General features: G+C 40.5%; 1 protein-coding gene across 1 annotated transcript in view; it reads left to right on the top strand.

Annotated features, from left to right (window-relative positions):
• LOC140441706 (protein turtle-like) overlaps nt 1-14,976 on the top strand; it is a 518,457-nt gene that overhangs the window by 410,728 nt on the left and 92,753 nt on the right. The window contains exon 9 of the mRNA XM_072532588.1: nt 3,785-4,078. Within this exon, the coding sequence (XP_072388689.1) occupies nt 3,785-4,078 (294 nt within the window). The remainder of the gene's footprint in view (nt 1-3,784; nt 4,079-14,976) is intronic.

Below are 14,976 nucleotides of genomic sequence, written 5' to 3'. Positions count from 1 at the left end.
CTCTACAATATATTGGCTGAATTGGCAATACTACATAAATGAGGTAGACTCATTAAAGCCACAATGGATGAAACTCAGGCATGTGTACGAATACAAAACCACCGGACAGAGTTTTTCAAAATTTTGCAGGGACTAAAGCAGGGAGATGGGCTGGCCCCAACTTTGTTGAACCTGGCGCTGGAGTATGCGGTTAGGCAAATTCAAACTGTACGAGAAAAGCTACTGACAACTGAACGGTATAACTGGCCGCTTATGACGATGATAATAATATTATGAGTAGAACATAAACAGGAGCACAAAAAACATAAACAGAGTTAAAAACGCAGACAAAAGGCTATTTCTGGAAATTAACATAGAAAAAAATAAAAATTATACAGACGAGAAGAAATATAGCCCCACAAAACATTATACATGAAGATGACATTGAAACGGTTGGAAAGTTTATATACCTGGGAGTAGAAATATATGTCGATGGATCAGAAGGTGGAGAAATACGGAAAAGAATAACGCAGGAAAACAGAGCTTATTTTGTCATCTCCCATATCTTTTGGTCTAAAAATGTCCATCGAAATACAAAGATGAGAATCTATAAAATCTTAATTCGACCAATAGCATGCTATAGCAGGGAAGCATGGGTCCTGAAAGGCACATCCAAAAGCAAACTTGACACATTCGAAAGGAAAGTACTAGGACCTGTGAGGGAAAACGGAATCTTCAGAAGTCTATACAAGAACGAGCTATATCAACTTTATGAGGAAGCACAACTGTCAGACTTCATTAGAATACAAAAATTGCAATAGGCCGGATATGTGATAAGAATGGGAGAGGATAGGTTAACAAAAAGAGCACTTAATGAAACTCCAGGAGATGAGTCCGACCTGTGCCATAGATGCCTCGCACACTATCGGCGATATAATACTAGTGTTTAGCGATCCCAAAAACCACCGAGTAACGAGTTTTTACTGATTTTGTATCGAATTTTTACAAAACTCTAGGAGCTTAGGCCCATTCTGGCCACCAGAAGCCTCGCACAGTATCGCCGGCATGATATTAGTGTTTAGCGACCACAATAACCCCTAAGCAATGACCTTTAATTTTGTATCGAATTTTTACTAAACTCAAGACGCTGAGAATACATGTGCATAAGGTGGCTCGCACATCATCTTTGACATGATATTAATGTTTAGCGACCCCAAAAACCACAAATTATTGAGTTTGCATTGATTTTGTATAGAATTTTTACAAAACTCTAGGAGACGGGGTCCGTCCTGGGTACCAGATGCCTCGCACACCATATCTCAGATATAATATAGATGTTCAGCTACCCCAAAAATCACTAAGTAATGATTTTCACTGATTTTGTATTGATTTTCCAAAAAAACTGCAGGAGACAAGGCCCAGGTGTACCACGTGTCTCGGAGATCATCGCCGTTATGATATTTATATTCAGTGATCCCAAAAACCAAAAAAAAATTATTTTTACATCATCATTTTTGTTCACAAAATTTCCTGATGCTCATACGAATCGAACGCAAAAAGTTCCATTGACATCCATCCTACTGCAACAATTTGGTGGGTTTCTTGCTTCATTGCCTTATCTATTATTGGAGATCTTAATTTCTAATCCTAAACCATCACAACCGCGTTATTGTACGTACGTTACCGATTTGAAAGGACCTCCATTATTTTTTGCCGCTAGAACGTACTTACAAAAAACTAGTACATACATCTAAAACGGGTTTTGGCTATTTTCTGTAAGACAGCACGAACGGATTTTATACGAGTATATTATTTAAACGATTCTTCTCTATTGCCATACCTGTACAATCATATGTGATTCGGGCCATCTTAAAGATGAAGTAGTTTTGTACCTTTTGGTTTTTTTTTTTAATAAATTTCACGATAATTTTTTCGTTTTGAGTGTCACCAATTTCGTAGTCACGAAATTTAAGTATTTCCATTTCCTATTATTTTAAAGTTGCCGCTACCCACCCTAAGCAAGCAGCAAGTGTAATATTGTTGGTCAGTTGAATCGTTGCATATTTACTTCATACAAAATCAGTGTAAGTTCACCGAATAGACTTGACTGTTTTTATTTGGGCAATTAGTAATTACTGTCTTTCTGATTGCCTCTTAGGCTATGGCTCCACGAGCGACAGATTGTCGCTAGCAGTAGCAGTAAAATTATGGCTCCACGAGCGACAGTTTACAGTGGGTATATCGCCGCGTTTTGGTCTTGTAGTGGCTCCATGAGCGTTAATATGACGCAGCTACAATAAGTGGTATCTTGTCCGTTTATATAGTGTCCGTGTATATAGCAGATAAAATAAATAAATAAATATGTAAAATAAATTCAGACCGATAATTCAATAAAATAGTATGGATAATCTATCATTTCAACAAAAAGTTGCTTTAATATTGGCATTGCGCCGTCGACGTAGGGTTAAAAAAAAAGGAAATGGTGAATTCACCCTGTTCTAGTGCCTAGACAGACAGGGGGAAAATTTTTTCTTTTACACAAAAAATTAAAAGAATATCCTGACAAGTTTTTTGAATATCACAGGATGTCAGTGTCTTCTTTTAATTTTTTATTATGTGAAATAGAAGATATACGAAAACAGGATACATCAATGCGTGATAGCCTAAGCCCAGAAGAAAAATTAGCAATTACCTTAAAGTAAGATTTCAAATTACATATTTTATAATCCTATACATGTATCTACCTAAAATAAAAAAAAATAAAATATTTAACTATTTAACTTTCATTAGAATAAAAAGGGGCCGCCTCCACTTCTTACCTCTGCGTATCTGTAATTCGCTACTGAATTATCAAGTAGATCGACGGCTCCCATATGTCAATTATATTAATTTATCATATTGGGTTGATGTAATGAATCTTTCTTTTCCAATATCTAACTTGCTTTTTTATGTTACAATAATTATCGTTATATTATTATGAATCACGCCAAGCTATCAAAAACGAAACTTTAGTACTAAAGAATAATAAAATTTTACTATAAACAATAATTATTAAAATTTTGATATGATTAGACAACCACTTATATAGAAATTAATCACCAGTTCGAAGAAAGAAATCCAAAAAATAGATTTTCCGGAAATCAATAAAAACTATTTATTCTCTCTATTCAACTTTTTCTTATTTAATAATGGCATAATCTATTATAAAGTACAGTTTGATACGGTTAATTGGGATTAAAAAAAAAACATCCATTAATTTTTGTTATCTAGAGAACCGATAAAGAAAATATTGGATTTATTTCTTTCTTAGAACTTATAATTTTTTGTTATGATTTGAGACAAAAAATTGTATGAAAAAACTGTAAAGTAATTTATAAAAACAAAGAAACAACTTAACAAACACAAGGAAATAAAAAAAAAACAAGAACAAAAATATCCGATTAAATGACAATTACCGCTTCAAGCGACAAATTACTGCTAGTGGAGCCACAAACGCGCTGCAAATTACTGCTAAAAAATAGGTCCGGATCTATTCGAACGCGACACGACCTTGACGACGCGTCTCGGTCTCGAAACGAAGCGACAATCTACAGCGCGTGGAGCCACTCAGTATCACTGCTGTTGTTTTCATTTATCAAGCTACATTTTACTGCTACTGCTAGCGACAATCTGTCGCTCGTGGAGCCATAGCCTAAATTATACAATATCTTTTTTATTTTTTATAAAGTATTTTTATGGAGATTTTACTTACTCAATTTTCTGTAGTATGGTCTTTATATTCGTTGTATTTAATATATATTTACAGATGCACCTAGTTGTAAGCCAAATCAAACTAGAATCTACGGTGTAGCAAAACAAGAAAGAGCTCAGATCAGTTGCCATGTAGATGCCAACCCACCTGATGTTGAATTCAAATGGACATTCAATAATTCTGCTGATTCGGTTGATGTGAGTCAATCCTACATCGCCCGTAGTGGTACTGCAAGTGTAGTTTCGTATACTCCTATGACTGAACTTGACTATGGTACTTTACTATGCTACGCCTCCAACAGAATTGGTGCACAAAGATCTCCTTGTGTGTTTCATATCATAGCTGCGGGTAAGTTTAAATCTGTCTATTTAAATGAAAAAATGATTAAGAGTAATTTCTGTAGTTTTTGTACCATTTACTGGTAAATGTCCAATACAAATATTTAAAAATAAAACTTCCTTAATAGATAAAATGTAACTTTAAAGAAAGACAAAAAAGTTTACCGATAATGCTGAGTGTATGAGGATGGCTTCGGAGATAGGTTTTGTTTACAGCATAAAATTCATCGGTAGTTTACTTCGTATTTTACCCATTTTTCGTTCCTGTTTATTTATATTTTATTAACAAACTCATATTGCTTTATTTTTTACAGATTTATTACTACACTCACTGGTACTATTAATGCCACTGAAAATTATCGCTTTGTATGTTTCATGAATAAGTGTTTGATATTTTTTTAGTTCCCCGTGTTAGATATTTTCTGCGTCACACGGATGTGTTTTTATAGGTTTTTTGCCACTCTAAGATTAAATTTGGCATGAAACAGACGTAATAAACTGCAGAAGTTGATCATTGTCTAGTGATCTCCACATTGAGAGCTAGAATTTCAAACGTCAGCAGATAGAAAGAAATTGAATGTGCAAAATCTGAGAGACGCAACAATTCCAGAACGATACTCGGAAAACATCACCAAAGGCTAAGGAATTAAAATGTAAATAAAGAAAGCCAGACAAATACAGACTCCTACTGAACCAGAATAAAGGAAGATATTAAAGCAGCAGCAAAAGATGAATAAGAAACATAAAATTCTGCCTGTAAAAATAAGTTAATAATTTCAGACAATGATAGACTATACTAAAAATATTTTAAAGGTAAATATGTTTTTGATATTAAATGTCTACAATTCTACAGGGAATTAATATTGCTACGAAATTATTAAAAAAAAACGTAGTTATCTTTTAAATTACCTCGTTTATCACTTCCAAACCTTATATTAAAAAATGAGAACATCAAGAAAAACCCAAAAATGTAAAAGTTAATAGAGAGTATACTATTAAAAAAAAAAGTTTGTTTCACTTCGTCAATATGGGTGGCCCTGTATATTTGAAAATATTTTAAAGAATGGTCCTATCTGTATTCTAAATTTTACATAAATATCTTTTTTTTTTCATATCTCTTACGGTAAATGAGTAATTGACTTTCTCGCACTAATACCGCACACTGTTTTTAGTGTAAAGCATTTTTTTAAGAACTGATTTATTTAAAGGCAATACAAAAGTTTTCCCTACTTTAAAATAATTACTGTAAGTATATTAAAGCATTTATAATAGCCTAAGATACGATATAAAATCGATCTGGATCTGTTTAATCAATAAAAATTATTTGATGTGAAATTTAGTATGTTAAAAGTTATAAAAAACAAGGTCCGATATAATTTTGTTCTGACTATAATTATTATCTAATAATTAAAAACTCGGGTAAGCGGGTAGCGGCTAGGAACGGCGGCGGACAGTCCTATCAGGGAAATTTAATCGTTCCCTGTCCTCCGCAGATTCCAAGGATTTCCTGACACGGGAAACTAGCACCTGTTTAGGGTCCCATGTCCAGGGTTACGGATAAAGACCACAACGCAAAATCCCGTGATTTTAAGGCTGGTATAGAATCAAACAGCGTCTGATCCAGAATGGACGGTTACAAACAGCGTCTGACTCTAGGTTAGGGCTGGCTGAAATCAAAACTTGCCAACCTGCTCGGCAAGCGTGGTTGGCGAGTTTTGATTTCAGGATATGCGTATTAACGTAAAGAGAGAAAGACGAAAACTATTAACAACAAACCCTTTACCGATGGCAGACATCCTAGCCAGTAATAAAGAGAGATACCAAGAGGAATTAGCACAGAAACTAGAAGCACATACCTTTGAGTACAAGAATATAGATGAACTAGCTGAGGAAATAACTAAAGACATACAAACAGTCACTAAGAAACTTTGTTGCAGAATAAGAAAACAAAAAGAAGCTAAACTAAAACCTGAGACTCTAGAACAAATAGAGAAAAGAAAAAGAACGAACAGAGATAACCCGGACTATAAAGCGCTCAACAGAAGTGTTAAGAAAAATATTCTAAAAGACCTCAGAGCTTATAGAACAAACCAGATTCTTAAAACCATAGAGAACAATAAGAACATGAAAGTACTGTAAATGTAAATTCACTGGTAGGAATAAAATCATAAAGATAAAAGACGACCGTGAAACATTGTGCTCGCATAAGGAAAAAATCGTTAGAGAAATCCGAAAATTTTATTAGAAGCTGTATACTTCTATTATTCCGAACCCCGGTATACCAACAAAACATATCTTAAATGTGGGCTCAAAGGATCCCTGAAATAATAACATCAGAAATTAGAGCCGCCCTAAAACATGAAAAATGGGAAAACACCAGAAAAAGATAAAATTACTTTAGAGATGCTAAAAATGGGAGGCAATGCATTAGAAGAGGCAATGAGAGCATTATTGAATAAATGCCTATTGGAAGGACAAATACCAAAAGCATGGAAAAATGCGGAAGTCATTGTACTCCATAAAAAAGGTGACGCCGCAAATATAGAAAACTACCGATCAATAAGCTTATTGTCACACCTTTACAAACTACTAACCCGAATAATAACAAATAGATTGACAGCTAAGCTACATGCATACCAACCAGTGGAGCAAGCAGGCTTTTGTAAGGGTTTTAGCAGTATCGATCACTTACAAACAATCAGGACAGTTATTAAAAAAATAATAGAGTACAACATACCACTACATCTGGCGTTTGTCGATTATCACAAAGCATTCGACAGTATCGAGAAATGGGCTTTCTTAACAGCATTGGATGACGCCAGAGTAGATTCAAGATATGCTGGCCTCCTTAAGAATATATACGATGATACTACTGTTGACGTAGAAATAGACGATGATCTGGAAACTATGAAAATAGACCTTGGCAAAGATGTGAGACAAGGCGACACCATATCACCCAAGTTATTTACTTTGGCATTAGAAAATGTCTTCAAAAAACTAAATTTGGTCGAAAAGGGATTAAAAATAGATGGAGTGTATCTTAACCGTTTGCGTTTCGCAGACAACATAGTACTAATAAGCACAGATATCCATGAACTAAAATCAATGCTACAAGATTTACATCCCAAATCGAATCAAACAGGATTAAAAATGAATCTCGACAAAACAAAGATAACAGCCTAGAAAACATCACGATAGATAACATCAATATAGAAAAGGTAGAACAATATATATATATATATATATATATATATATATATATATATATATATATATATAGGACATGCAATTAAAACCAAAGGAAAATTAAAACAACTTCCTACGACTTATAATGGAAGAGAAAGAGGAAGGAAGAAGAGATCCAGGAAGAAGAAAATGCTCCTGGTTGATGAATGTAAGAGACTGGACAGGCATGGACACACATTCTATACTAAGAACAGCTCAAAATATAGAGCAATTTGCTGTAGTTATAGCCAACCTTCAGTAATGGAGAAGGCACCTTAAGAAGAAGAAATTAAAAGAAGGACACAATTGTCATGGGCTGCTTTTGGTAAGTTGAGCTTTATTTTAAAAGACAGAAAAATCCCAATACATTTAAAACGAAAAACCTATGACACTTGTATACTACCAGTTGCAACTTATGGATTGGAAACTATGGCAATAACAAGAAAAATGGCAGAACAATTAAGAGTAGCTCAACGGGCCATGGAGAGGGCCATGTTAAATATAAGCCTCAGAGACAAAATTCCTAACACCGAAATACGTCGAAGAACTAAAGTAACCGACATCATGGAAAAAATAGCAACATTGAGATGGCACATGTAGCAAGACAAGACACCAACAGATGGTCTCATAAAGTGACATTCTGGAGACCTCGAGAAACAAAAAGAAGCGTGGGAAGACCCAAAAAGAGATGGATAGACGATATAACAGCTGTAGCTGGAAAGTTGTGGATAAGAATTGCAAAAGATAGAAAAGCGTGTAAGCAATTGGAGGAGGCCTATGTCCAACAATGGATAAATGAAGGCTGAAGAAGAAGAAGAGAATTAAAAACTAACTTTTTTTGTATAAATTAAAAAAACTCCACCCGAGTAGATATTATTTTAGATTTTGTGAATCATTCGAAACAAAAAAAATCTTAAGTTGTATCGTTTAAAGTCATAAACAATTTAAAACTGAAAAAAAAAACGAAAGATGACGATTTTCAAGGCTTAAAAACATATTTAAAAAATATCATTTTTGAAGATACGAAGTACCTAAATTGAAGATAAACCTAATTCAAACAGTTTTCGATAAATATTTTGGACTTATTTAATTTTGAAACATTGTTTTTTAGTTGTTAATGTAGCCGATCGAAAAAATACGAAAAAATACGAAAAAATAATATTTTTCACTTGTTTTTAAATCGTCAGTTTTCATTTTTTTAGTATTAAATTATTTATAACTCGAAAACAATCCACATAATAGAAAATTTACAACAGGCCTTTTATGTTTGAAATGATAGAAAAAATCTAAAATAATATCTGCACGGGTCGATTTTTTTTTTCAAAGTTTGTTACAAATGAAACAAAGTCGTTTTTTAATTATTAGTTAATTATAGTCAGGACAAAATTATATCGGGCACCCCTTCTTTTAAATACACATCAAATAATTTTTATCCATTAAACAGACCGATGTAGGTCGATCTTATCTTTAATCCTCTATTATAAGAGTAAATTTTGAAAAGGCACATTTTGTCATTTTAGTTGGAGAAAGTATACACATGAAAATGGGAACTGTTACCACCAAGTCCTCCTAGGAAAAGAGCTAAAAAGATTCATATATATATATATATATATATATATATATATATATATATATATATATATAAGAACCAAAGAAATAATGGTTAATAAATGTGAATTACAAGATAATCCTATTTTAGCGTTAACGGATATTCAACAAAAGGTTGCAGATAAAGTTGGAGTTTGTTCTAAAAATGTCTTCAATGTCATTAAAGAGTATAAAAGTACCCACACAAGTCATTCAAAATTAATAGATGCTGTAGATGATGTTAATAAGTCAGCTATAAGAAGAAAAGTTCATCAATATTTCTTCTGTAATAAAGTTCCTACAATTAACAATTTACTAGTCCGGCCCTGAACAAACGCGTGTTTCCAGCGTGCATTTGTTTACACCGTCCGTAGCTTGAAGTTGAATTTACTTAGAGAATACCTCAAGATTACCCAATACCTAACCTAACTTAACCTAACCTAACCTAACCTAACCTAACCTTTTTTTTTTTTTTTTTTACATCTTTAAAGAGAAGAAGGAAAAATCTGCATACAGACACCTGTGCCTCACACAGGTAGTGTTGGGTTCCTAATACCCTAGCGAAGCCGTGCCAGGGCGAGATGCCCCAGGAATTTAGACCTTTGACATCTCGCCCCGTCACCACCCCGAGACGGTCGGCGTCCAACTAAAAACCTCTCCTCTGTCACGCCAGACATCAGGATGGAAGGGCCGGTTAAGGCATACATCTCTCCTGATGCCCTGCTATCGCCCGATTCCCATTCTTTCTCCGACACATTCATTGAGGAAACTACATTCACACGAACCACCAAGGACTTTCAACCCCTGCCTTAGCGAGGCTGCCATCTCTCTCGCGTCGTCTGTGTCCCATTTGCTACTATTTCGGCCTGCGACAGTCCGAACCCCACCAAGGTGCTACTCGCTTGTTTCAGAAGTCTGTTGCGAGTTCCCTCTCCTCTCGTTCTTTTGAAGAGAGCAGCTCCCTGATAAATTTGTGGATCCGTGTCCACCATCACTCATCCGTCATCATTTTCTCCACCATTTCTCTCACGGAATCAAACATTCTGCAGTTACACTCTCTTACAAACTTATCTCTTTCATCCGCCCAACGCTCACATTCCAACATCGTGTGTGTCACAGTATCCGAAAAACCACAGTAAAGGCACTGATCGGACTGAGCCCTCCTAAACCTGAAAAGGTAGCTGCGGAAGCAGCCATGGCCTGTGAGCATTTGCGTTAGATAATAATCCAGATGCCTATGCCCACAGTCCACCCAGCTTCGAAGGTTCGGGATTAGTGACTTCGTCCACTCCGCCACATCACGTGTTGCCTCCCACTCCTGTTGCCACTGACCAATTGAGACTAATCTCTCGGCCAGTCTTATCTCATTCATTTCTCGCTCTCCAATGTTCCGCCCCCTACGGCTGTGAATCCTTGCCCTTTCACCTACTAGTACATGTAGAGGAACACAGCCGGTGATAACCCACAGAGCGGCAGCTGACACAGTTCTGTAGGCACATGCTACCCGAAGCAGACTAGTTCTGTCCACGCGTACCATGAGCCTCTTGTAAGTCGGTATTTCTACCGCCTCACTCCAGACTGGGGCCGCGTAGAGGACGACAGACTGCACAACACCGTGGAGCGCCCTTCTCCTTTCGGATTTGGGACCACCGATATTAGGCATTATCCTCCCCAGCGCAGCCATTCTCTGAATAGCTCTGCGGGTCACCCCCCTCAGATGTTCCCCCCAACTCCCACACTGGTGGAGAGTAACTCCCAAATACTTAACGTACTTTTTGGGCGCCACTCTCGCTCCTGCGCACTCGAATTCCACCCTATCTCTCTTTCTATAGCCTCTGAGTACTACAGCCTCCGTCTTATCCTCCGCGAGAGAAAGACCATGCTCACTCATCCAATCCTCAACTAGTACACACGCACGCGTAATCCGAAGCAAGAGTTCCTCCCTGTCCCGTGCCGCTACCAGCATAGCAAGGTCGTCCGCGAATGCGAAGGGGGTCACACCCTCCCCATATTCGCAGTTTAAGACCCCGTCGTATGCTAGGTTCCACAACGTCGGACCCAGGACGGAGCCCTGCGGGACCCCAGCCGTTACATCCACCATCACACCATTTTCCACCACAATCTTTCTCTCGGAAAGGTAATCAGCGACCACATTCCTCAGATACCCAGGACAGTTCCTTGCTTCCAAAGAGCCCATTACGTGACCCCACTGCAATGTATTAAACGCATTTCGGACGTCAAAGAGAATCAGGACGACCCATCGATGATCAGCCCCAACTCCCCGTGCCGCCCGGAGCACATCGGTCACCGCATCCACTGTACTTTTACCCTGGCAGAAACCATATTGTCTCGGAGACAGGCCTCCAGACATCACAATCACCTCTTCGATACGCGAACGTAGCATTCTCTCATACAGCTTTCCGATACAAGGAAGAAGGCAAATAGGACGATATTTTCCTGCCTTGAATTTAGGCAGGAGCACGAGCCTCGAGATTTTCCAGGGATCCGGAAAAGACTGCGCGGCAAGAAGGGCATTCATGTGCTCCAGAAGCCACGTGGGCTCCAAACGCCCCAGACGTATAACCGCCTCAGGTGGGACACTATCTAGACCGGGAGCCCTACCAGACTTAAGGGAACTCACCGCCACAGCTAGTTCATCCAAAGTAAAGGGAATCCCACACTCAGCCTCGACGTCTCTCCGCACACCATGCCACCGTCCTTGTGGAAACTGGAAACAGTTCGGTGACTATTTCCAGCTTCCGGTCCAATGGCATGTCATACGGAGCACAGGCGTCGAGATGCTTCATTGCGATCTTATACCCTTCACCCCAGATGTCCTCGTCCAGCTTGTCACACAGTACCCTCCAGTGCCTTTTCTTCTCGGCTCGGATCCTCCTATTCAACTCCTTCTTCCTCGCACGGTACGACGTATCCACACGTTCCACCTCTTCCGCGCTCCGACGTATTCTCGCCCTTGTCAAGTGCCGGCGAAGGGCCACGCACTCTTTTCTCAGTTGCTCTATCTCGACACTCCACCAGTAAGGCATTCTACCCGTACGCTCAGTCCTAATTTCACTCATATGCATCGCGGCTTTCATAACCTGCTCGAGGCCTTCCACCGAAGGTGTAAGACGTCGAGCCCCATGTACCTCCCATCTAATACTCTCATCATATACACCCCAGTCCACCTGATATCTCCGGCATCTCGGCAGGCAAGGTTTGGGTCTACCCCCAACGTCCCCCGTCTTGCCAATCGAAAAGCCGATGAATTGGTGATCCGTGCCGGTATACTCCGTCAGTACTGCCCAGTCCTTGACACATCGGGCGGTTCCCTGCGTAGCGAGGGTGACGTCGATGTAGGATCTGGAATCGCCTCTTACAAAAGTTGGCTCCAAACCTGTGTTTAAAACCACTAGATCTAGTGCCCCGATCCATTCCATTAACATTTGACCCCGAGTGTCAGTGATCGGCGAGCCCCATACAGCAGATTTTGCGTTGAAGTCGCCGAGCACCACGCACTCGTTACCCAGTCGCCTCACCTCTTCCATAATTGCATTTAACCTATTCTCATACTCACCTACCACTATATTCGGTGAAATATAGCAGCAGACCAGATTCAATCTCTCCATTCTCACTGATATATAGCCCATATGAGCGTCAATCCCATACACCCTTAATTTGCGATTACAGATATGCACACCGACGACACCAGCATCATCCACAAACCAGCCCCGATTCCTGACCAACGTGGGGTTCGGTTCCGCCGCCACGAGCAGATCATATCTCCCCTCAGCGGCGGAAGCCAGGGCGAGATCGTGTGATAGTCTCGCCCTGCCCACATTGGTCTGGAGAATCCTCAGCTCAGCACTGCAGTTAGTTGCCATGTCGAGAGGAGGATACGCGCCTCTTTAGGCCCCACTCCCGGAGCAACGTCTGGCTTCGTCGACCAGATATCTGAACTTAGGGCAGTCTCTCGACCCACTCAAGTGACCCTTTACATTGCAGTTCATGCAACACTTTATCTTAGCCGTGCATTCCCTGAGAATGTGCCCTTCTTGGCCACATCCCCAGCATCCCTTGCGCTCTTCTTCCTTACATTCATTCCTGGTATGCCCATAGGCTTGACACCTATAGCATCGCAGGATAGGCACTTTCTCCCTTACAAGTCATGCTACAAAGCCAACCTTCAATCGTTCCTTTTTCAACAACACATTGGCAACATTTTCATCGACCTCCACAGTGGCGTTTAAGCCATTTCGTGAAGGCCTAATCCCTAGAACTTCGCATGACGCATTGCTGCCAGCACCACTCTGGATTGCGTCAGCGACGTCCTTGGCTGTCGTTACCGCATCCATCCCTATCAAGAGAAGTTTTCTCCTCGCTGTACCACCCCTAGTCGTTACTTTCGCAACGCAGGAGGGCATCGAGCCGACGACTTCTCTGACTCTTTCTACCGCCTCACTACCACCCTCCAGCTCAAGGACTACCCCTTGCTCTTTTGTTTTACGCACTCTCTTGATAACAATATCACTCCTTTCACACAGGCCCGTCCTGAGCCCCTGTAGAAGTTCGGCATACGTTCTGTCCTTCGTCTTCTCTACAATTACCACTCCATTTTTCACCTTGGGCTTCATCACTCTCGCCTCTTTACCACTCTTTCCAAACACTACGACCTTGAAATTCCTGTCTTTGAACGCCCACTCCGCAAGCTTTCTGGACACCTCAGTTCCCAGAGCTGCCGGAGCGGCAAGTCCAACACTCGTTCTACCACACTTTTCCATTTTCTCCCCCAGCAACTTACATACCGACAGGAACTTCACTGCCATAGGCTCCTCTCCCTTTCCAACAATGAGCTTGTATATGCACTTTTCCGTGCACACCTCTTGCCCATCCTCTTTCAATACTCCCACCCTCGAGAACATTGTTCCTACTCCTCCGCTGGCGTCGCCAATTACCGGCACTCCCGGCAGTTCCGGGTATCTCTCCCGAAGCTTGCCGATCATGGCGGCATCTGCCGTGTCCGCGGTTATTGCAACGGCCACATCACCAGCGGATTCAAGGAGACTACCCTCACACATACTTGTTCTCTCAAAGATTCCCTCCGGTCATTCTTGACTGACTAGATCCATGATCTCATCAGTCCCCTTACACTCATCCCAACTCTTTCGAATTTCGTTCGCTCTATTCTCATTCATCTGCAGGTCATCAGATATTGTAGCCTGCACACCTGCATTCCTTTTAGCACATCCGACAAGAGACGCGTCCGTCTGCGTCCCCGTCGAACTCACACACTTCCTTGCTACCTCTCTTTCACTATGCCCTTGTTCTCTGGCCAAAGAGATGAGATTCCCGGCACGGGATATCTCCCTCTCCAACCCGCAGAACATGGTGGTCATCTTTTTCACACCGGACTTGATTTCCACCTTGGTGTTGACGTTGACTTGCGTCAACTTCAACACCTTTTCCAACTCTACCTTCAACCAGGACATCTCCCTCTCAACCCTATTGAGATTCACAGGAGGATGCTCCGGCGATTTTGGCGACTCCGCTCTCCTCTTTCTCTTGCCCCTCACCTGGGACCAGTCCGAACTATTGCCTGCGTCGTCTAAATCGACCGGCTCTGGAGAACTTTCGGACCCAGAACTCGGTCTTATCTCTCCTCTTACCGTCTCCACTCTGACCCCTACCATGCCAACGGGAGTTTTGCAGGTCTCACCCGCAGCACCCCCACCGCATACGCGCTTGGGCCGCGGGGGCGTTCGCCCGATCTTCTCAGACCGAGCGAACACTCCCGAGCCCTCACCTTTCGCTCCTTCAACATCTTTTGTTTTGTTTTTTGTTTTGTCTAATTCCATCTAATTCCCACGAATAGGGCCGAAATATCCGTCCAGCGAGGCAGTGCGCCCTTACCTCGCTAAGGCTACCATACAACGAGAAGATGCCATTCTCCCCGAGGGCTCCGTTCGAGACCATCTGACGCTAGGCCATTCATCCCATAGGCACGGGTCGCTTAACACCTTAAGATTGCGGATTTTTTCATGAGGTTTACTCCTCCCAGCGGTAGTCGCACGCATGCATGCCAGTAAGACCAGCACG

This window comes from Diabrotica undecimpunctata, chromosome 5, assembly GCF_040954645.1.
Source record: "Diabrotica undecimpunctata isolate CICGRU chromosome 5, icDiaUnde3, whole genome shotgun sequence".
NCBI classification, from domain to species: domain Eukaryota; kingdom Metazoa; phylum Arthropoda; class Insecta; order Coleoptera; family Chrysomelidae; genus Diabrotica; species Diabrotica undecimpunctata.
The sequence above is the reverse complement of the archived record's forward strand: the minus strand, read 5'-3'. Positions and strand labels throughout refer to the sequence as shown.